We start from the raw sequence: 21,276 nt of genomic DNA, 5'->3' as shown, positions 1-21,276 counted from the left end.
GGGTGCTGCCCTGTGAGGGCGAGGGGATCCCCACAGCCCTGCCAGCCCCGGCCAGGTGCGGGGGGGTAAAGCTCTGGGCCGGTTTTCCCGAGGCGCGGGCTCCGGCCACATCCTCCCCACAGCTGGGCCTACGCAGCCCCCTGAGAAAACCCCTCTTCCCCACAGACGCGTCCGGGTGCTGCAGGGGCCCTTCTCCCGCCCAGCAGCACGGCCCGCTCCCCGCCCCGGCAGCCGGCCGCGCCCGCCGCCATTGCCCGCCGCGCCGTGGGGCGGGGCCACTCCATTGCTCGGCGCTCCTCACCCTGGCGGGTTGGATGGCCTCTGCGCTCCGGCGGCGCTGCCTGGCAGGGTCGGAAGCAGCCGCCGGCCTGTCCGGCCCGGCGCCGCTCGGTTCGGTTCGGCTCAGCTCGGCGCCGCTCGGCTCGGCTCGGCTCCCGCGGCGGGGCTGAGGCGGGCGGGCGCCGCTATGGTTTAAAGCGCGGCGGGCGGAAGCGAACGGGCAGGAGCCATGAACCTGCTCCCGGCCAACCCACACGGCAACGGGCTGCTCTACGCCGGCTTCAACCAGGACCACGGTGAGGGGGCGCGGCCCGGAGGCCCCTCGGCCCTGGGGAGCCGGGCAGCGGCGGGGGAGGCCCGGCGGCGGTAACCGCCCGCCGCCGCTGAGGGGGGCGCGGCGTCTGGGCCTGCCGCGGGTGCCCGGGACCAGCGTGGGCGGCCCGCGCTGCCCGCCCCGGGCCTGCGGCGCCCACCCGCGGAAGGCGGCGGGAGGGTGGGGCGCCGTGTCCCGTTCCGTGGTGCCCCCGCCGCGGCTGCCCGGGCCTGGGGCCGGCTCCAGCCCGCTGTGTGTGCAGGGGGACCCCTTAACCCCCCCCCCCCTTGTTCCAGCTCTGGTCTGGCAGCGCGTACCCGGCCACTTCGGAGAGAGTTGGTTGGGTGGAGTCGGGGGAGGGGAGGGGGAACGCTTGTGTTTAACGTGCATCTTCAAATACATCTGCTTCTCAGATGGCGAGTTGCGCTGCTTAAAACTGGCTACCTTCCCTTGGGTAGTCCGTCTTAAAATCTGTGTTTAAAGGGATGCTCTTTTGAAACGGCATTGCTGAAAAGGTAACTCGCAGAATGCCACTTCCTCAGTGTAAGGACTTTGCGTTCAAAATTAGTGGTGGAACTTCTCTTTTTCTTTTTGCCTGATTTGTATTTTTAAAATTATGGTTAAGACTACTAATCATACTGGCAGACAAGTGCAGATAAATGGATCACTGAAAAGCTTCACTGTATGCTTAGTTCATTCTTTTTCTTTGTTACAAAGGGGAAGGCCTCTTCTAGAAAGGAGGGTGCATACGCCTCATCTTGCTTTTGCAATATAAAAATAGCACTGGTATTATGAGTAAGTGTCATTTTTGTGGAATAAGGAATAGAAGGTCATAATTTTGTAACATCCTTTTGTCTTAACAAATGGTACTGTTGCCTAAGACACTCTTGCAGCTTTTGTCATTGTAGACTGTAGTTCATATACCTGTTGCTGATGCTGTCACAGTTGTGTGTAAACACAAATTATCTTGTTGATTTTAGTCTAACATCTCTGGTGACATTTTGTCAGTAGTATACCAAGTTGTGAATGAACTGAGTTTCTTGGTAGCTGCCTTCATGCTCTCCTGTTGACTTGAAAGCAACAGAGTAGTCTGTTTTTCAGCAGCTCTGTTTGAACTTGTTTTCCTCTTGCATTTGCAACAGAGATGGAAAAATAGATTTGTGAGGATGAGATTCATTTCAAATTTGCAGGTGTCTGGAATGAAGTGGTAATATTTGATGCTTGGCCTGCGATGAGGGTGAGTTAGAGAACTGTGTAAGAAGATAAGTTTCTCTTTTACTGCAAAATGCCTTTCAAACACCATTTTAGTATGTAAAACTTGTTCTTTGTTTCAAAGGCTTCTTTAAATTCTGTAGCCATAAATGCAAAATAAAAACTTTTTTGAATAATGTCACATCCAAAGTACGTTAAGGAATTTGTCTTGGGAATCTGTGAGCTGACAGTATTCAAGTCTCATCCTACGTAGCCTGGCCAGCCAAACAAATAACAACAGAAAACCTGAGGAAAAACTATGTTTGGCTTTCATTTGCAGGCTCCTGGAGCTGTTCCTGCTGATGAATGATGGCTTTGAACTGTAGGTAGCATGATAACTTTTTACTAGTTTAGGACCTTTGTATAGTGTTAAAGGGTAGGTAATTCTTTGGCTGCTCAAAGAAGAGTAGGTAAGAGGAAAAGCTCACTTCTTCCTTATTGCTTCTACCAAAAATAGAAATGAGTCATTTGAGAGCTGAAGCTTAGTAGTGTGCGTGTCTGTGTATATTGTCACAGTAACCTAATTTCTTGGTAATTTAAGATTAGCCAATCACATAATGATGGGAAGATGGGAGGAATGATCTAATAAGTCTCTTGAAGTCCTAACTTCCATGACTGACAAGTGATACAGCTAGCGCCTGCTGTTTTTCTGAAACGTGCTTCCCTTACTCTTTGGGTGATACTAAATTTTATATTGGGTGCCTTTGCTGCTTTTCGTTTTTAAATTAAAAAATAAACAGTGTAAACCCCCCCCCCCCGCCCCCCCCAAAAGAAGTAAGGCCCACATTGCAGGGTGTTTTCAATTGTTTTAAAACAGAATTCTCTGACTTTAGGTTCTTAATTTCAAGCTGCTATACTCCTGATTTAAGGCACTTTTCTAATGGTTTCAGAAGGATGTTTAAGTGCTTTACAGAAACAAATGGACAAAACATCATAATAAATTACCATACTAGAAAATATTGCTGACGAGTTTTTCTTTTGTCACTGGTATAGTCTAAAGCTAATTTGAAAACTGAGGTGTGGACTTGTTTTGGTGTTGAAACACTTGGATTATTCATATGATCTCCTTTAGTGGACTGAAATGCTTAGCTATAGGACCCCACACAGGATTCTGTGTGCTCTTTTACGGCTTTGGACAAAATTTGCTGTGGTGAGGAAAACTAACATGCTATGAACTGCACCTGCCATAGTCACTTCCCTGGACTTCACTGTTGCAATTTCTGGATCTTAGGCCCTAGAGACCGCAGATTTATGTCAGCATGCTCCCTTCAGCTTGTGGTGTTTTCTAGGATAGTTGTTAATTTAACCCTTCTTTTTAATTTGGTTTTAGAAAAACAAACAAGACTCACTGTGGCCTCACTGGGACTGTTGTCAAATAGTAGGAACAAGCACAACTGTGGGTTAGGGTAATATTTTTTTGTTGTTGTTGTTGTTTTTTGGTTTTTTGTTTTTTTGGGTTTTTTTTAAGTATCAGAGTTGCCTTCTGTCGGTGGCTCTTTGACAGCATGTCTATCCCTTCTTAAAATAACATGTGAACTTCCTGTGGAAAGAAGTGTACCCATTATTGCAGCAATTCCCTCTTCTGACAGCCCTTCCCCAGCTCCCTCATGCGTAAGAGTTTACAAGCTCTAGCTGTAGCTGTTGAATTTGTGATCCTACTCATAAACACCTGGACCAGTCAGATAGGAAACACTGGGCTCTGAAGCTGTTCCTGTAACCTGGAATTGAATGAGTAGCAGTAATCTTCCTCTATGTTTTTTTTTATTTCTTGTTTGGCTCAGGGGCTGCCTTGACTGAGAACTTCATACCTCTCTCAGTAATAATCGACTGTGGGGAATATCACCATTCCTTGCATTCCCTCAGTTCTGGTGTATTGTCTCCAGTTAAAAATGTAGCTATTCCCAAGGCATTAAAAGCAGCCCACGTCTTAGCTGTGAGTTTAGCCCTGCAGAAAAGCTGTAGTGGTGCTACAGGGAATGTAACATCTGCATTGTATTCCGTTAGGAATGCTCCCTTTGGGTTTCTTATGCTGGTATTAACACAAGTAAAACTTCACAGTGCTTTTTTACTATAGAACAGTTCCAGCATCCTTGTCCTTCTTCTCTCCTGGAAATACAATATTTTATTATGAAACTGTTGCTGGAAACATAATTATGTGGATACACACAACAGCTACCAGAAACAAATTAGTTTTCATCCTGTACAGTATTGCTTTGTGTGTAGAGAAATGTTTCCATGTAATTTGCTTTCTAGTTATCCCAGTAAGGTATACTGCACGAGGTGGCAGCTTACTAGTGCTGTGATTTCAACACAGCATGCTCTTATGTATTAGACTGCCAGAGCAAACTCAAGAATGAATGATGCACCGAGAAGGGAGGAGGTAAAATTAATATAGCTAATTTAAAAGCATCTATTTCAATACGTTTAGTAATCTTTCTTTAATTATTATATTCCTCTTAACCACTTTCTAGGTATGTTTTTTCACACAATATTTTTTCACTTAATTTATTACAGAATCTTGGGCAGGGTGAAGTTGTGCCTGTGAGTCTTTTGGGTTGGGGGACTAGATTTATTGTGTGGGTTTTGTTTTGTTGGGTTTTTTTCTTCACTGTGTAACTCTTGTACTGTTAGGACAGTCAGGTATATTGGGTCTGTTAGTGACTATAGGTAAAATAAGAGGGTTAATTTCTTTCCTTTCTACATTGAAGGGTGCAGAGATGGATCTTATAGTAATTTTTCCTTTGTATGTGTGAGTTCAGTGAATGGCAGCCCTAAGGATGCTGCCAAACATACACCCCCACACCTCATGAGATACTGGGCTGTAAAAGCAGGGGATGTGTGTGATGCCTTTTTTTTTTGTTGCTCTTGGGTTTTGGTTGGTTGGCAAGATGTGTGCTTGGTTGGGTTTTTTTTCTTGGTTTGTTTTGTTTAAGTGGTCCTACCTGGAATTAAACTCTTGAAGTATTACAAAGGAATCTCAAACTGGCTGCATTATTTTTCCCGAATGGTGGAGTTTTTAAAACAATACTGTTGTCAAGATCAAGTTTATTATACAGTTTTGTATTGTTATGTGATAACATTGATTTTGTTCTGTTACAACAGCAACAACAAAGATGTCACCACTTACATTATTTCTTCTGACATCTTAACCTGCATCATGACATGACCAGTGGAAGACATATATTGAATGTTGCTCACTTGCTCTTCAGTGAGCACATGCATTTTTTTAAATTGAGCTCGTATTAAGCTAACAGTATGCAAACCACCAAGATAGTCATGCCTGTGTTGTGAGGACCATTGTTGGCTGCTTGTGACCATTAACACCGGGAGTACCTGAAACAGTCTCCTGTGGTCTGAGTCCTTTTGCCAGCTTTTGAGCCACTGCTCCCCAGCAAACCAGTCTTGTCTTGTGTGTAGGGAGTCATGGGTCACTGAGCTATGAGCAAGTGGTTTGGAGACCTTACGTTAAGAGTGAAAGCTTCCTTCCCTCCTTCCCCCACCTACCCTGTGATTTTTGGGTATTGAGTTTGGGGAAGGGGTGCATTTCGACATCGCTTCTCAATTTTTATTTGAAGGGTTCAAATCACTGCAGCCGTTGTAACGTATAAGAATAAAACAATAGTCATTTGAATATCTCTGTTCCAGTGCCTTCAAGATCTTAACTGGATTTTTGATACAGTGCACATAAATTGTGTGCAGATAATCTGTCAGTCTGCCTCTATCGACAATAGCTGCTTCTTAGTGACTTGTAATTGTTCTAACTTCACACTGGCATCTCTTTATGTTAGTAACTGCATTCACCCACTAGTGAGTAAAACAGCAGGACAGGATACTGGTAGTTTGACAGATTCCACTAAAATGGCACATGCATAATTCTGAATGTAAAAGTGGCTAAAATAATTTTCCACAGTATTTTAATCTGGCTTCTAATCATTCCCTGATTTAGACTTAAACTATTGGCATGTAATTACTGGCATCGTTAGAGCATTCTTAAAAATTATGTTTGAGAACCTGTCTCCTGTGGAAACATGAACAACAGATTATGCTTCATAGGGTCATAATGTAAATTTGGATCTGATAAGAAAGGAGTGGGTTTGCTTCATAATGACTGTTGGCCCATCAAAGTTAAAAAGCAGGTTTCCTTCTCTGTATAGTGCATGGAGTAGGATAAGATGGGTTGGGAATTGCTCTCCTTTCCTTCCATTGTTTTCTCACCTATCTTAATAGAATACTGAGAACTTTCCACTCTCAAAAGAGACAGGCATACTCCTCTAAGCGGTTTTCACTTGGAAACACTAACAAAGCCTGCAAGTGGTCTTCAGCTTGAATTTAACAATTTAGTTATCGAGCAATCCTCTTAACCCTCTGGCTCTTGCTTAGTTCTTGAGTGTATCTCACAATTACTATATATATGTGTGTGTGTATATATATATATATATATATATATATATGTGCTTTTTACTACAGGATGCTTTGCATGTGGAATGGAAAATGGATTCCGAGTTTATAATGCAGATCCACTCAAAGAAAAAGAGAAACAAGGTAAAATGCTTACTTATTATACCATGCTAGTTCTGTGTTGGAAGCTCAGCCTCCACAATTTTTTTTTTCTGTAAGATTCTTGCTTAGCTCTCACTATTCCTTCACTGGAAGGCTTTGAATAAAGTCTCAAGAAAGGAAGTCCGTGTTGGTCCCAAAGGGACTGTCACTTATGCCACTGCCTGATCAGATGTTTATATGCTGTTAATTTGCATAAAGCTGGCTGATGATGAATGTCTCTTACCATCTTGCAGAAGCTGAATTGTGTTAGCCGTTGCTGATGTCTGTAGTCCTGAATAGGAGATAAGTTGCCTGGTTATGTGTTATTCACAAGTGGGAGAAGTGTTGCTCGCTATAGTGGTATTATGTACCATCAAGAGAAGTTCTTCTGTTCTTAGGCAGTAATCTGGATGATCTAGTACAGCAATAAAACTGCTGCCTCTTTATTGCAGATCTGAAAATAATGTTTCTCGTACTTTAGAGTATTGCTTGCAAGAGCACTGTGAGCTCAGACCTCTAATACTCTAAATTTTATATTCTCTGTATGCTTAAAAAATTTGGGAGGATCTTAAGGTGGTAAACCTAGTATGATGTCTTAATAGAAATAACTAGATAAGCTATATTAACAGGTAGTGGGGCTTTTTATCAGAAAGCAAACATAACTGAGCCAAAATATGGGAAAATTAAACCTAGCCATGTGATTCTAACCCTAAATACACACAGAAAGCTGCCATGCTGATTAGGTTTCCCTGCACTTCCAGCCTGTGGTAATAGAAAGGATTTAATAAAAGAAAAGATGTATTTAAAATAGCAATTCCTGTGACACCAAGCATGCCTTCACTTTCTAGTGCTGTCAGAGATTTCAGTCACTGTCCATGTGACCCAAAGCTGACAAACTGTTTTCTGTTCTTAATACTAAATTCTTCCATAAGCAACATATCGGACTGTCATCTGTGATAGTGTGCTAAAAGGATCAGACTTTGAAATCCTGTTGAGTTCCTTGTCAAAACTCTCCCGGACAGTAGCTCTAGACATACTTTCAGGACTTCTATCATGAAACATTTCTTACAAGTCAGATGGCCTTTCCCCTGTGGATTTGGAGAGGTCAGACTGTGCTGGCTGCATATGCACACAGAGAAATCTTTCATGTGTATTTAAACTTACCTGAGATAGACAAGCTCCAACTGGGTCTGTCTGATTTCTGTAACCCAGTATGAAACCAAGTCTTAATGGCTACACCTTGGCTTATATCCTCTGTAAATTTTAATTTGTACATATAAAATTGTAAATAGTATATATTATATCCTTTCGTATATCCAGGAGTTCCATGAAGTTCCCCATTCAAACAGCACCTGTCAGAACTGTAAAGAGAATGATTAAAGTGTCTGTAGTAGCACAGATTCCGAACACATTGCATATTCTGATATTGTCTCAGGTTATAACTGGTAAATATTTTAAGACTTTTTGTTGTGGTGAGAATACCTCTTCATAACAAAATGTGCTGTCATGCTTTAAATACTTTAATGGAGTTAAGATCCAGTGCAGAAGGGGGTGGTGTCCAAATATAACTGTTCAGGAAGGAAACTTGGCAGTCAAAAGTGTTGTTGAATAAACCACAAGGACTTGCACGAAATCCAAGGCTTTCCTTGTTGCTCCAACATGAATATCTGTCCAGGCATCTACCTTCGGCGTGGTGTGGTCAAGTCCCAACATACACTCCTCATACAGAGAAACTGCAGTGCTGCGTAATGTCTCCCTGGCTCTCCTCTGTCCTATCCTTCAGGCACATGGACATCTTTCCACTGTAGAGCTTCCTCAGACACTTTTGCAGTTTTCTCCCATCCCTATTTCTGACAGTAGATCTTTCTTGAGTCCTTGTGAAATTTCAACTTCTCTAGCTTTGAAACTGTTTACTACTGTCATCCACTTTTCCTGCTGCAACCTGCCAGTGTGTGGAGTTACTGGACAGTCTTTTAAGGTTGAAGTTTGTTTTTAACTCTGCTCAACTACCTTGAAGGGCACAGTTACAGCCTTTCCTGATAGTTTGGTTCCCTCTCCCCAGTGGAGTGCCAAGCCGCCTTCTTGGCTATGTAAACAAAGACATGACCCCACTCAAATGCCATCAAATAAAAAAATTCTATTATTATAAAAATCCCCTGGTTGATGTTTTGCTCCTCCACTTGCACCATAAGCATGGCACTTTACTTCCTCTGCAGTTGAGATTTGTAAAAAGAAAAAAAACCCTTTTCCTTGCACTGTAAGTAGAGATACTGCACCACCTGATCTATTTTGCTTCCACTATGTTTTCTGCATCATTGATAAGAAGCTCGCGGGAGCCGGACCATATTTCTTCCCTATTCTAGCAGCTACAGGTATGGTGCAGGGAATAGCACTAAGATTCCAGTTCAGTTACATACGTGTGTGTTTTGCCTTCTTTCTGCAAATGCACCAAATCTTTAGAGACAAATCCCCTCGCAAATGAAGAGGTTCACAACTAGTGAGTACTATTGGTGCTTTTCTAAATGCATGGCGTTAGCGTAATAGAGCAACAACAGGCTTGAAATGCGTGTGTGTGTGTGGGCAATGAATTTGAGCTAATTGGACAGGCTTTCTAAACATATTTATAAGCCCACTGTATAATAGAAATGATCAAGCTGCCATGATATTGCTTGATCTCCTCTCATGCATCATGTTTTAATATAACATTAAAACCTTGCTGTGGTTTTTTTTTTTTATATATGAAAATGAGGCCAGTCCCAACTGTGTGCTAACAACAGTGGTGATCTTCATTGCTGTGAAAAATAAAGCAACCTTGCTGAGAATCCTAATTTTAAACAAGCACCAAAAAAATAAACAAACAAACAAACTAGCAAAAACCACTCCAAAACAAAAATGAAAAATCCCCCACCCTTTTAGTCAGGATTTTTTGTCTGTCACCCTCACTCTTGGAGGATTCTCTGCTTTTTAAGGTGAGCCAAGATAGGATGATACTGTTCTTGTCAGGTGCCTGGGAGAAGTGCTAGATAATGTGAGGTTTTCTTCTGACAGTCATAAAAATTAGATGGCACTTTAACAGGTCCTGGCACTCCTAAATAAAATACGTTTGTCTTTCAGAATTTCTAGAAGGTGGTGTTGGCCATGTCGAAATGTTGTTTCGTTGCAACTATTTAGCACTAGTCGGTGGAGGAAAAAAGCCGAAGTACCCACCTAACAAAGGTGAGTCTTGAGGAGGAGATCTCGTCAACGTTTGCTTTGCTATCTGCGTGAAATTGCCTAAAGACCTCCCAAACCAGATGCCTGGAGCTGGGATCTGCTACTCTGAAGGTTGGATGGAGTGGGTGTTGCAGCAGGTTTAAATCACTGTGGTGAACTAAGCTGCATCGCTGCTGTTGCGGTGTTGGCAGGCGGTTACCTGCAGCAACCCGTCCGAGCCCTGCCGACAGCCTGCGCCTCTCACGGGGAACTGTGCGACGAGACTCTGTGGCTCGGCAGCCTGAGGGGGGAAAGGTCCCTGGTTGGCAAGCTTTGCAGGAAAACATGCTGCTTGGTTTGACTGCTGCCTTATTTCATTGATAACCCTCAGAACAAACCAAAAGAGCTGATTGTCTTTAGAAAAATGTATTTTGAATTGTCAGCTTTTGTGGTTAGAGTTTACCAACTCCTACCTGCATGAGTCATAGCGTGAGAGAGTGGGTTGCTACGTAGCAGCTGAATACCTTCTGGTTAGCAGGCTGCCAGTGTGTAACTGCTTGGCCGTTGGGTGCGCCTCTTGATTAGCCTTCTCCGAAACTAGAAATTGTTATAAGGGAGAGGATACGGCTCTTCAGATCTGCCTTCAGGATCTGATACGATCTCTGCACTGTTCTAGTAATGATCTGGGATGACCTGAAGAAGAAGACTGTCATCGAGATAGAGTTTTCTACAGAAGTCAAAGCAGTTAAGCTGCGGAGAGATAGGTAGGTACAGCCAACATGTTCCAAACGCGCAGCCGGGCTTTGTACACTCACTGTAGAAAGAAAAGATCCTGCTTTAACACCAGCAATTAAAAGCAAACTGGACTTTTGGGGGCAAGTGTTAGGTGTTAACAGCTCAAGTACACTGGTGTCTGAAACTTTGGTGAAAAGCCTGTAAGACTTCCTGGCCCCCTGATGTAGGGAAATGTTCTCGTGTGGCTGCTGCTGGCTGCTGTTCTGGGTATGGAGGAGTGTGGAGGGAATTCAAGTGGATCTTTAGAGCAAGAGCATCTATTAACAGCTGGAGTCTGTGTGTGTGGGCGGAGGGGTTCTGCTGTCACAGCTTTGGATAAAAGTGCTTTGCAGGCTCATAGTTGTGTGTTTTTTTGCAAGGCTGTGAGTCTTTTGTGGGGGCAGAAAGAATACAGCCGTTAAATGAGTTGAAAGCCTTTGCAGATCTGATTTGGTATCTGTGTCCCTGTTTTATCCTCCCCAAGTCATAGGAACTTCTTGTCTGTTTCAGAATTGTGGTAGTCTTGGACTCGATGATTAAAGTTTTCACATTCACACACAATCCCCACCAGTTGCACGTCTTTGAAACCTGCTACAACCCTAAAGGTTAGTTGTATTCTGTGGGTCGGGGAATGGAAGCAAGTTTATTCTGTTCTTGACATGCTATTTATCTTTAGCTTCCTGAATCAGTTCTTTAAGTCATTAAACAGTTTACTTATTGCACAGGAGTTGTGCCCTTTGGAGATACTTTTGTGATTATAAAATGGTTATTAAAATGTATTAATACTTGCCAGATAAAAACTTTTTCACGTACTCCTGTTACATTACAGATTGGGTTTCTGTAAGAGCTTTATCCTTTCTTCAGTAAACAACCTGTAAACTTGATGTGTTTTGTGCTGAAAGCTCAATCATAAACACAAACTCTGCTGAAGTACTTCATCTAATAGAGCTAGAACTGCCTAGCAAACTATCTTCTACAGTGTCAACAAGAGCCTAAGTAGCAAACTGATAGTGTTCTTTTTAAATAGCAAGGCATGGCTTTGTCTTTGGTTGCAGTGAGCAGAAGGTATCCCGAACCCAGCCGCGCAGTAGTGCCACAGGCCCGGTACGGTGTAGCTCTAGGGCCCAGGTAGGTGTGGGAGGAGGCAGGCTTGGGTTTGACCTAAGGAAAGGGTTTTGTTACAGCAGGTTTTGCTGAGAAAGGGAGGTGCTGTCTGGAAGGAGAGCCGAGAGGGTGAAGCGATGAGCATACTCCTCTGCCGGCTGCACACTTCAGACTAGGTGTGTCAGGGAAGGTCTGAAACCAGAGGGGTGTGATGGCAGCTCTGCGAGCATCTGCCGCCAGGTCAGGGCCCCGAAGCGCACGGCTGCACGGGGAGGGTGAGGCCTTGGCCTCGTTCCCTCATGCGAAAGGGAGACGGAAGGGCGATGAGCAGCTCCCCGAGGGACAGTCCCAGAGACGCTGCAGCCAAACTCCTCCGGGGAGCGGCAGCCGGTGGATCAGGGGGTGTTGGCCGTGCTTGGTACCTGGGGGGGAGCAGCCTGGGCATCGGGAAGATGTCCTCTCCACCGGGAGGTTACGCAGGCTCCGCGTCTTCGGAGGTTTTCAAGCCTGCCAGAAGCGAGCAGAGAGGCTGTGGCTGCGCACTGGGTTCGGGGTGCTGACTCGCTTCCAGGCTGGTGGGCGCAAGGTGGAAGGTGCGGAAGGATGATGTTCCCTGTGACACCCACCTGGGGCTCTGCCCGCTGCGGGCTGGGTTCGCAGGAGCTCACTTGGGAACAGCAGAACACCTGGGAGAGAGGTGATTTACCTTAAATGGTCTGTGAAAGGCTATGAAGAAAAAAGTGCAGGTGCCATAAGAACCAAGTTCAAACACAAATTAATAATCAGTTTTATTGATAGAGGAGAAACTAAAATATCAGCTATTATAAACTCTACTCTTTTCGAGCTCCTAAGGAGACTTTCCATGGTGCTTTAAATCGCTTTGCTGTAACAGACTGATGGAGCTGATCTCCAAAAACATCCAGGTTTTGGATAACCACAACTAGGTTACTTTGAAATAAAGTCACGAGAGCAAGATATAATTATAGTACTCCCCTACTTCTCTGTGCTCTGCACTTATGGATGGATCACGTTTTGGGATACTGCAGTAGCCTTTAAAATGAAATTCTGATTTATTACACGTATGTATGTTTGTTCTGAAATTACTGGTATTTTAGAAGCTTGTATTTGAAAATGTTATTAGGTTATGGAAACTACACAGTTGTTGTTTGTTTGTTTTTGTTTTGTTTTGTTTTGTTTTTTCTCTTTTAGGTCTCTGTGTCCTTTGTCCAAATAGTAATAATTCTCTTCTTGCATTTCCTGGAACACATACTGGGCATGTGCAGATAGTGGATCTCGCTAATACAGAAAAGCCTCCTGTAGACATACCTGCTCACGAGGGAGTCTTGAGCTGTATAGCTTTAAACCTGCAGGGAACAAGAATTGCAACAGCATCAGAAAAAGTAAGAATAATCTCCTCCTACCTCTGATTTCCTATGTGTTCTAGTGTAGTAACTCCTCCTGAAATAGGAAGTCGTATCCTTTCCTAGGAAAGACAGAAATAACCAACTGGACCATTTGTCACTGAAATACGTGTTCTTGGTCTTCCTTTACCTTTACTGCTCCTTTAGGATATCCAAACAGCAATCCAAACGCTGGGCCAGAGGTGCTGGTTCTGTTTTAGCCGACTGTAGCAGTGACATTTGAATGAGGATCTGGCCCCAGCAGTTCATGTTTCATGTATTCCTGAAGAAATATTATTCCTTTTAAAAATAATGGGGGGGGAGGGGGGGGGGAAGCTCATTTGCATTTTTTCACCTTTATTAGTTTCTGCTTAAATTCACTGTAAAACCACTGGCTAAAGAAGTACTTGTAAATAGGTCTGTCACACTGGAGAACTTATTTCTGCTGTGGCTTAACTCCTGCTACAGACCAGGAGGGACGTGCACTGCCCCTGTTTTTCTCATACACCCACTGCAGCTGTTTCCATAGAGTGTAAACGATAAAATGATTCTTGGAATTTTTACCAAACTGTGTGTGGCCACGAGTTACACGGGGCTAAGGAAGGCAGGGTGCTGGCAGGGACCTGGTGTTGCTGCCCGGTGCGAGCCCGGCGGGGCTGGGCTGCCGCGGGGCGCCGAGCGCTGAGCCAGTCCCGGCGCTGGCACGGCGGGGAGCGCTGCGAGGGTCACCCCGGGGTGGCAGGACAAAGGGACAAAGGCAGATGCACCCAGCTGCTGTCCCCATCCACCCGGCGAGTGGAGTACTCGCTGCCTCCTTCCACTCAGCTGAATTGAGCTGCTCCAGGACAAGCTGCGTTAATGCAACCAGCCCGTTTAGAATAGTTTACACTGCACGGCCTACAGCTCAGAGAGCTTAAAGAAAATGCAGCCATAGCCTCTCTTAACTAAGCTTAATTAATGTGCGTCTTCTAAACAAAACTCTTAAAACTGCCAACTCCATTGCTAAATAGAATAATAATCTGCTGAATCTCTATTAAGACATTCCTTTTTTTGCATAGAGAAAAAGTTTAAACAGCACTTGCAAACTGAAATGGGAGTATGGGCCAACTGCCATGCTGAGCATACTGTAAGCAAACATCTCAAGTTTGTGTCTTAAATCAAAACTAAGCTGACATTTACCCAAAACTCACTGCTGGGTTCTGTTTCTGGTGTGTGACTAGAGAGATTCATTTGTTAACCAGGTGTAGAACATGAGCTGTAGGTGACAATGCAGATGCAACTCCTCAGATTAAAGTACTGAACTGTTGATCACTTTATTTGGGATACATGGACTTGTTTTGCATCGCTGGTGTCAAACTGAGTTTACTAGTGCAGTATTATGTCTGTAACCCAACCCATCCATGGGGTCTTGCAGATTTGGATCAATGCAGATAATGAGCGTGATAGGTAACTAATTCCTTCAGCTGAACTAATTGTAAGGCAAGACAAGCCCCAGCCTGATCACAGTGGAAAAAAAAATTGGACAGTAGCAATCAGGAGAGTAGTGACTGTGGGAAGCACAATGGAAATGATTCACAGAGCCTGGGCACAGCCTTTTATTTGCAGACTAATGCCAGGGCTGCACTGGTGCTTCAGAACATAGCTTGGGAGAAACTTATTTGAGGAGCTAGGTAACAACAGTGTGGTGATGGTGTGGGGGGAATCAATATTCTTCCCAAAATTTACCACTGAGAGGTTCTCCCAAAGGTTCTCTCAAACCCACCATGTTGAAAAACACAACGGTGTACGTAGGGACACGCCGGTCAGCTAGAATTTTAGGATGCGTTCACAGATATAAAGAGTTTTCTGTCTTTCCTAATATAATGTTTGATTCCTTTTCAAGGGGACCCTCATAAGAATATTTGATACTTCATCAGGGCATTTAATCCAGGAGCTACGAAGAGGATCACAGGCAGCCAATATCTACTGGTATGTTGAATTGCTTCTGCTTTGTCTTCTAGCGGGCAGTGCTGTGCCGAGGCAGCCTGGGGACCGGCGCCCGAGTCCTTCAGCCAGGCGGGGCTGGCAGCGCTGGGGAGCCCGGCCCCGGGGGCTGGGACCAAAACGTGCGTGGGGCAGGGCCCGTGTCTCTGCACAGAAGGGCCGGGGGGACGCTTCACCCTCCCACCGAAACGTGGGGAGCGCAGGGCTGCGGTCTGACACCTGCCAGGCTGAGCGGAGGTTTGTTGCGGCCCAGCGCCGCTCTGCCTGCGAGAGCCCGAGGTTGGCTCTAATCCACTGCTGGAGGCGCCTTCCCGGGTGTGGGGACACTCCCCTCCTCCTGCTGAGCACCACGGGGGTAGCGGCCGTGTGGGTTTTATCCAAAACCTGCCGACTCCTCGGCGCAGAGGTCGGGCAGTTTCTTCCAGCAGCAGCAGGGCAGCCCACACCGATCTCTGTTGGTGTCGGGGCGCCTGCTGCAGCGCGGGGCCCGAGAAAGCAGCTCCTTGGTTCCGAGGGCGGTCGCTCACCCAGCCCGGGGGGGTGGTCCTGTCAGCAGAGCCGCGGGATGGGGGTGTCGCTGCTGCTGCCGCCTCGCGGGGCGGGCGGGCGCCGCTCCGGGCCCCGGCCGCAGCCGCGTTCCAGTGGAAACCCGGCCGCTGTCTCTGTTCTCTACAGTATTAACTTCAATCAGGATGCTTCCCTCATCTGCGTGTCCAGCGACCACGGCACAGTACATATTTTTGCTGCAGAAGACCCTAAAAGAAATAAGCAGTCAAGGTAGGATTTGACCCTTTCTGAAGCCTTTGGGGGGGGTGGGGGGGCGCTGGGGCTTGACCTTTTAAGTTTAAAACCCGGCTCCTGGCAAGCGGCAGCAGTTACCTGCACTACGGGTGGTGGCAAGACTCCTCTGCAGTGCGTGAGCGAAGTTGCACACTTCGGGCTGTATCGCAGCTGCCGGGTTTCTGCTGTCCTTTGCAGAGCTGCAGAATTCCAGCAGAAGGTCAGGGTGTGTTTTTAGCAGCTTCGAATGAACATACTTTGTAGACACTTGCACATAAAACAATCTCTACTGAAAATCAGTCCTTTTGGCAGTTTTTGCAGTCACTTAGAAACATAAAGCCAGAAAGGTAGTTGTAGGGTCCCCCTTCCCTAGAAGGGGAATTGTATGTGTTGCCTGGTACATGGTAGAAGAAAACACAAAGCCAATCAAAACCAGCTGGTAGTGTGAACCCTGGGACTTGTTCAAAGGTGCCAGCAGTTCTAAATTAACTCACCAACACCTTACTAAGTTGTTACTTTTTTTTCTTTCTCTCTTGCAGTTTGGCCTCTGCCAGCTTTCTCCCCAAATACTTCAGTTCCAAATGGAGTTTTTCCAAATTTCAGGTTCCCTCAGGCTCTCCGTGCATTTGTGCCTTTGGAACGGAGCCAAATGCTGTCATAGGTAAGTAACGGCGCCTCCCCGGGGTTCTGGCTGGAGAACCAGGACTTGACCTCCAGGGGCTGCGGGGAATGCTCAGAGGAGATGAGGGTGCGTGTCCCTGCCAGCTCTGGCCGCCCCGCGCTGCGGGTGCGACCCATCACGCAGCGCCGGGGGGGGGGTGGGGGGTAGAGCAGGGCCCAGCCTGAGGTGCTGACTGACCTCGGGTCCCTCCAGAGCCTCCGCCCCACGGTCGCTCTCTTGGCTCCCCAGGGCAGCTCAGGCTGGAGCTGCAGGAACAGAACGGAACCTCTCAACAGCTGAACTGAGCATGTTTGTTTTTGTTGCAGCAATATGTGCAGATGGCAGCTACTACAAGTTCTTATTCAACCAAAAAGGGGAATGCTCAAGGGATGTCTATGCTCAGTTTCTAGAAATGACGGATGACAAGCTTTGACTGAGGTGAGGGGAGCGCGTGGGTCAAAGTCCTGCCCTGGCTCTTCCACACCTTTGGAGGGACAGTATACGAATGTCCAATACTGATCAAGAAGTTTAGCAGACCTCACTGAGAAGCCTGGCCCAACATGATCACAACAAGCTCTGAAGTAGTGGACTACGTATGTTTATTCTCATTTCTGCAAATATTCATCATTAAAATCTCTTTGGGTTACAGTCATCAACTCGTTTTCAGGATGTGGCTTTCAACAAGCTTGTGCCTATTGGGTTTCTCTTAATCGAAACTGTGAAATGACTTTAGATTAAACACGAGTGCCTGCCACACTAAGAGATCTGCAGGAGGCTGTACACATGTACAAGTAGCCTTAGAAAAAAAGGAATGAAAACAGAAGACTCTAGGCATTGCTTTACTTCCACTGACTGGCTGGGAGCGGGGGGAACACGAGGGATCACGCTCAAATCAACCTCTGGCAGCTGGGCCAGGAGCCCAAGTGCTGTCCCCCCTCCCCGAGCCCATCTTAGGGTAACAGAGGAGCAGCCTGCCCCCCACTTGCCCCCGGGCTGTGGGGCAGGGGAGCCCTGGGGCTCCTGTCCCCCTCCCAGCTGCCGGGTGAGGGATCAACAGCTCAGCACCACCGGCCACAGGTGCCCAACTGTGCTGAGGGGCTGAGCTCCCTTGGGGCAGGGGGCAGCTGGAGCTCCTGAGCTGGTTCCTTCTGTAACAAAACAGCCACTCCCGCTGTAACAGCCCCCCCGGGTCGGGGCCTGCGGCTGAGCCGGCGCAGCCAGCACCATCAGTGACCGAGGTGGCACACAGCACATGGCTGCGATGGCTTTACAACTTGCAAACTGTTTTTTTTTTTTTAATTTTGAGATGTTGCATACTAAATACTGTTGGCCTAGGGACAGTTAGGTTAGACTAAACTGACTTATAAACTCTTTCCTGAAATTGTTTCATGGCAATTAACATTTACTGCTGAACTAAGGCACAAGAGACTGAACTAGGAACTGAACTAGACACAAGCTCTCCGCTCAGCACTGAACACCGGGGGAGGGAGTTCTTGCTCTTCTGAAGTTTAATTTCACTAATGCTTCAAATCTAACACGCCAGTTCACTCTAAGATTGTTTAGCTGCAAACTCTAAATCTGACAAGTTTCTTTTAGTGTCACGTAACATACTAAGGACTAACTTCTACGCAGATTTTGATGTCAAGGTTGCATGTTGCTTTTATGTGTATTTAATCACAGAACTTGTTTTGCACACTTATTTGTAATATGTTATTTCTTTTAAATAAAAGTGACTAATTTTGCTGTATTCACTGATGATCACAGGCACAGTTCCTACTGCTGTACGCTCTGGGGACTAAATCTATAACCGAGTAAACAGTGGTGGCTGTTAAAGGACAGAAGTGAATCTCACTGCACAGGCCATGTAACCAGAGGCCAGGAAGTACACAAAGGGGGGGATTTATACCAAACCAAGTCGAACTTCCAGTGCAAACCAGTTAGTGTTCAGCACTGTTTACAGCATCATTCTCCACAGCTGCTCTTCTGAAGCTTCTTACCTTTTAACAGCTGGAGGAGTCAAAGGACCAGCTGGAAACCGCCCCCTCCCTGGAGAAGTACACACACAGGAAAGCATCAGAAACCCTTCTCCAAGGATGATTTAAATCCTCTCTGGTGCAGCTGTAAGCTGTTTATGAGCCCGTCAGCTGCACTCACTGTAAATAGCAAGAAAACTGCTTTAACTAAAACATTAAGCCTTCTGCTCGGTGCTTTGAAGGTTTTAGGTATCTTAATCCACTGAAGCACCATCCCCCTGCCCTCCCATTAAAGTTATCCTAGAGTTGACCAGAGAGACTATGAGCGTAGATCTTGGTGGATTAAAAGTCTAGTGAACTTGTAGAACTTCCCCTAAACGTCTGCTCTAGTGTGACAGCAAGAACGAAGCAGACACCCCCTGCCCAGGCAGGTACTGGTGCTGCTGTACCTGAACATTTAATCTCAAATTCCTTCTTGCAAATCCGTATCTGTAATGATCTAGGCTATTTTACAGGGATTGAAAACTAAGTAAAACAATGAGTCTTCGCACCTGGTGTTTGCTCCAGAGTGCCCTGCCAGTACTTGAGCGCAGCAGCGGCTGCTGCAGTGCGTTACACAGGACAGTGGAACCAAAGGGGGGGACACCTGCCTCTGCGGTCAAATGGAGGAGCAGCTGGGTGAGCCGCTCTTGGCCCAGCAGCGGCACTGGCCCTGGGAGCCAGAGGCCGCCTCTGACCACAGCGCTGGGGCAGCCAGACTGGCCGGGCAGGAGGTCGAGGAACGGCTTTCCCCAGGGAGGGACACGCAGCGCCCGAGGGCCAATTTCAAAAGACCAGACTAAGCAACCGGTCACCTCTCCAACGTCCCCCTGCTCTGTGGGAAGGTGCAGAGTAAAAGGGGGGCAAGGCAAGCTGTCAGAAGTCTGCTTTATGCGACAAAAGAGGATTAAATAGATTTAAAAATGTCAAGTTGTTAGCTTAAGGTGAGTATTACAGTCCAGAGGTCCAACAGCATTTATTCCTTTAAGTACAGGTGTCTTAACGCGCAGCTAGAAACACGTGGCTGCGGGAGATGGCCCGGCTCAATGGAGCCCGGCTGACTTGGAGGGACACAGGCCGGGGTGCAGGCTGTGCTCAGCTGGGAAGAAATGGCAGAATTTGCAAAGTCAGTCTAAAATATGACTATTCCTGAACAACAGTGTATGTCCACCAGCATCAGCTATTTAAACAAATAGATTATTAATTTATTTTGCATTTAAAAATAACCAAACGCCTTCTCTCCCCCTATTTTGCAGTCTCTGTCCGTAGCACCTGCTTCACAGTTCCAAATCCTGAAAGGAAATCAAAAAGATTAGCCAGTGCAATAAATTCAACGGTAACTCCAAGTATTTGCCAGCAAGAGCCATCTCTTTCAGAAACGAGTGTTTCTTTCAGAAGTTTTATGTACTCACGCTGAAGTAGCAAATAAAAGATTAATCAGTGAAGTCAGACAGGGCGAGCCACAAGCCTGTTCCACCTGTAGGCCGAAAGGGCTGTGCCAGACGCTGCTGAGCAGAACACAGAGGCTGCAGAACAACGTGCGCTTCAGACAGGCACTCCCGTGCCGAGCCCCACGCTAGCGAAGCCGCCCCGTTCTTACTGAACCGTTTCAATGCGCCCATTCTACTGCAGCTCTGGTTTTTCTTCCCCAAAGGTTGTGTTTGTTTAAACAAGCCAGCGACTCTTCTGGTCTGTAAGAGATCCTGCGCAATGTCACACAATAGACCATTCTTTTTGTTCAAGGAATAGGTTATGCTCTTCCAGCTTCCGATATTCCTGCCCTGGACAGCAGTTTCATAGCCCTCCTTTGATTTCTCCACATTTCTTGGAAGTATTGACGTGAAAACCTGCCCCAGCATCCTAGGAAGTTTTTATAGTACTTCAGACAAAAGCATTTCCCCAACTATGATGAGAAACAAGAACAAAACTAATGCATAAAAAGAGGATCAGAAACCAAGTCAACATCAATGAAAATTATTCCAGAAAGCACACAGCTCGTTACTCTTAAAAAAAAAAAATCTTCTATCTGTCACCATAGCAGTCTGTGCTAAATCAACACATCCGTGGCCAACATTTTTTGAAGTCAAATCAGTGCACTAATGCAAATCCCTGGCCGCATACCTGAGATCAGCCCCAGATGCTGCACAACTTACAGAGGAATCAGACTCTGACATAGGCAGAAAATAATTCAAAGTCTGGCTTGATTATTAATAGTTGGGAAAGAAAACAAGTAGAAGCAGAAGCAGCAATAAAGTCTATTTTCATCTGCTAGTCCACAAATAAGATCAAGAACAACCTGATGGTTAAAAGCAGCCTGCGTGCTAACTTCAGACGCTCCCTCTATCAGCAATTGTGTGTCAGACACAGCGCAGGATTCTCAGTAAGAATGTTAAATTATGTAGGTGAGATGTGTATAGAAAGGGCTCAATCAGGTTAGTAGAAAGCAGCACTTAACTTAGTGTAAATGATATATATATATGAAATATTTTTAGATAAATACACACACATATAGATATAAAAAATAAAAATCACTACTATATAAAATCACAACCCAACCTGTATTAATGACTACCAACCCCTCAAAATTTATCTTTTGGGGGAAATTAAGTCAAGATACAAAACACAAATCTGCAAGTCGATTGTTGAAACTTCAAGTTCCACTTGAGGATGTAGCAATTATAAAAACCTAATGTTAAAATGAACCTACACTGTAACAACCACACAAGCAGAGGCAAAGCCTTCCCAGCCTTGCCCCCTGCACGGCAAGCTGCCCGGGGAAGCGGTTCCTGAGGCACAAGCGCTGCTGCAGGTGGTGGTTGGGATTAGCGGGGCGCAGGTATTCGCCCCGATCAGCGCGGCTGGAAACGGCACAACCAGCCCTGCTGCCGGTGGGGAAGGGTGTTGCAATCCGGGCAGGGGAGGCAGCAGCAGCTCAGGACAGAGATTAACCACGGCCAGCACAGCGAATCAGCCTTTCCCACCCCCCGC

At 46.0% G+C, this 21,276-nt stretch overlaps 1 protein-coding gene across 1 annotated transcript; it reads left to right on the top strand.

Annotated features, from left to right (window-relative positions):
- The first annotated feature begins 296 nt into the window (after window positions 1-296).
- Window positions 297-16,928, top strand: WDR45B (WD repeat domain 45B). The gene is made up of 10 exons (XM_042802518.1): window positions 297-575; window positions 6,311-6,385; window positions 9,497-9,598; window positions 10,251-10,338; window positions 10,859-10,953; window positions 12,662-12,852; window positions 14,735-14,820; window positions 15,511-15,612; window positions 16,155-16,276; window positions 16,603-16,928. The coding sequence occupies exons 1-10, from the start codon at window positions 509-511 to the stop codon at window positions 16,707-16,709; spliced, it is 1,035 nt and encodes a 344-aa protein (XP_042658452.1). The 5' UTR covers window positions 297-508; the 3' UTR covers window positions 16,710-16,928.
- The last annotated feature ends 4,348 nt before the right edge of the window (window positions 16,929-21,276 follow it).

The sequence above is a fragment of the Tyto alba genome, unplaced genomic scaffold, assembly GCF_018691265.1.
Source record: "Tyto alba isolate M040663 unplaced genomic scaffold, T.alba_DEE_v4.0 Super-Scaffold_39, whole genome shotgun sequence".
Lineage (NCBI taxonomy): Eukaryota > Metazoa > Chordata > Aves > Strigiformes > Tytonidae > Tyto > Tyto alba.
This window is presented reverse-complemented; position numbering and strand designations above follow the sequence as displayed.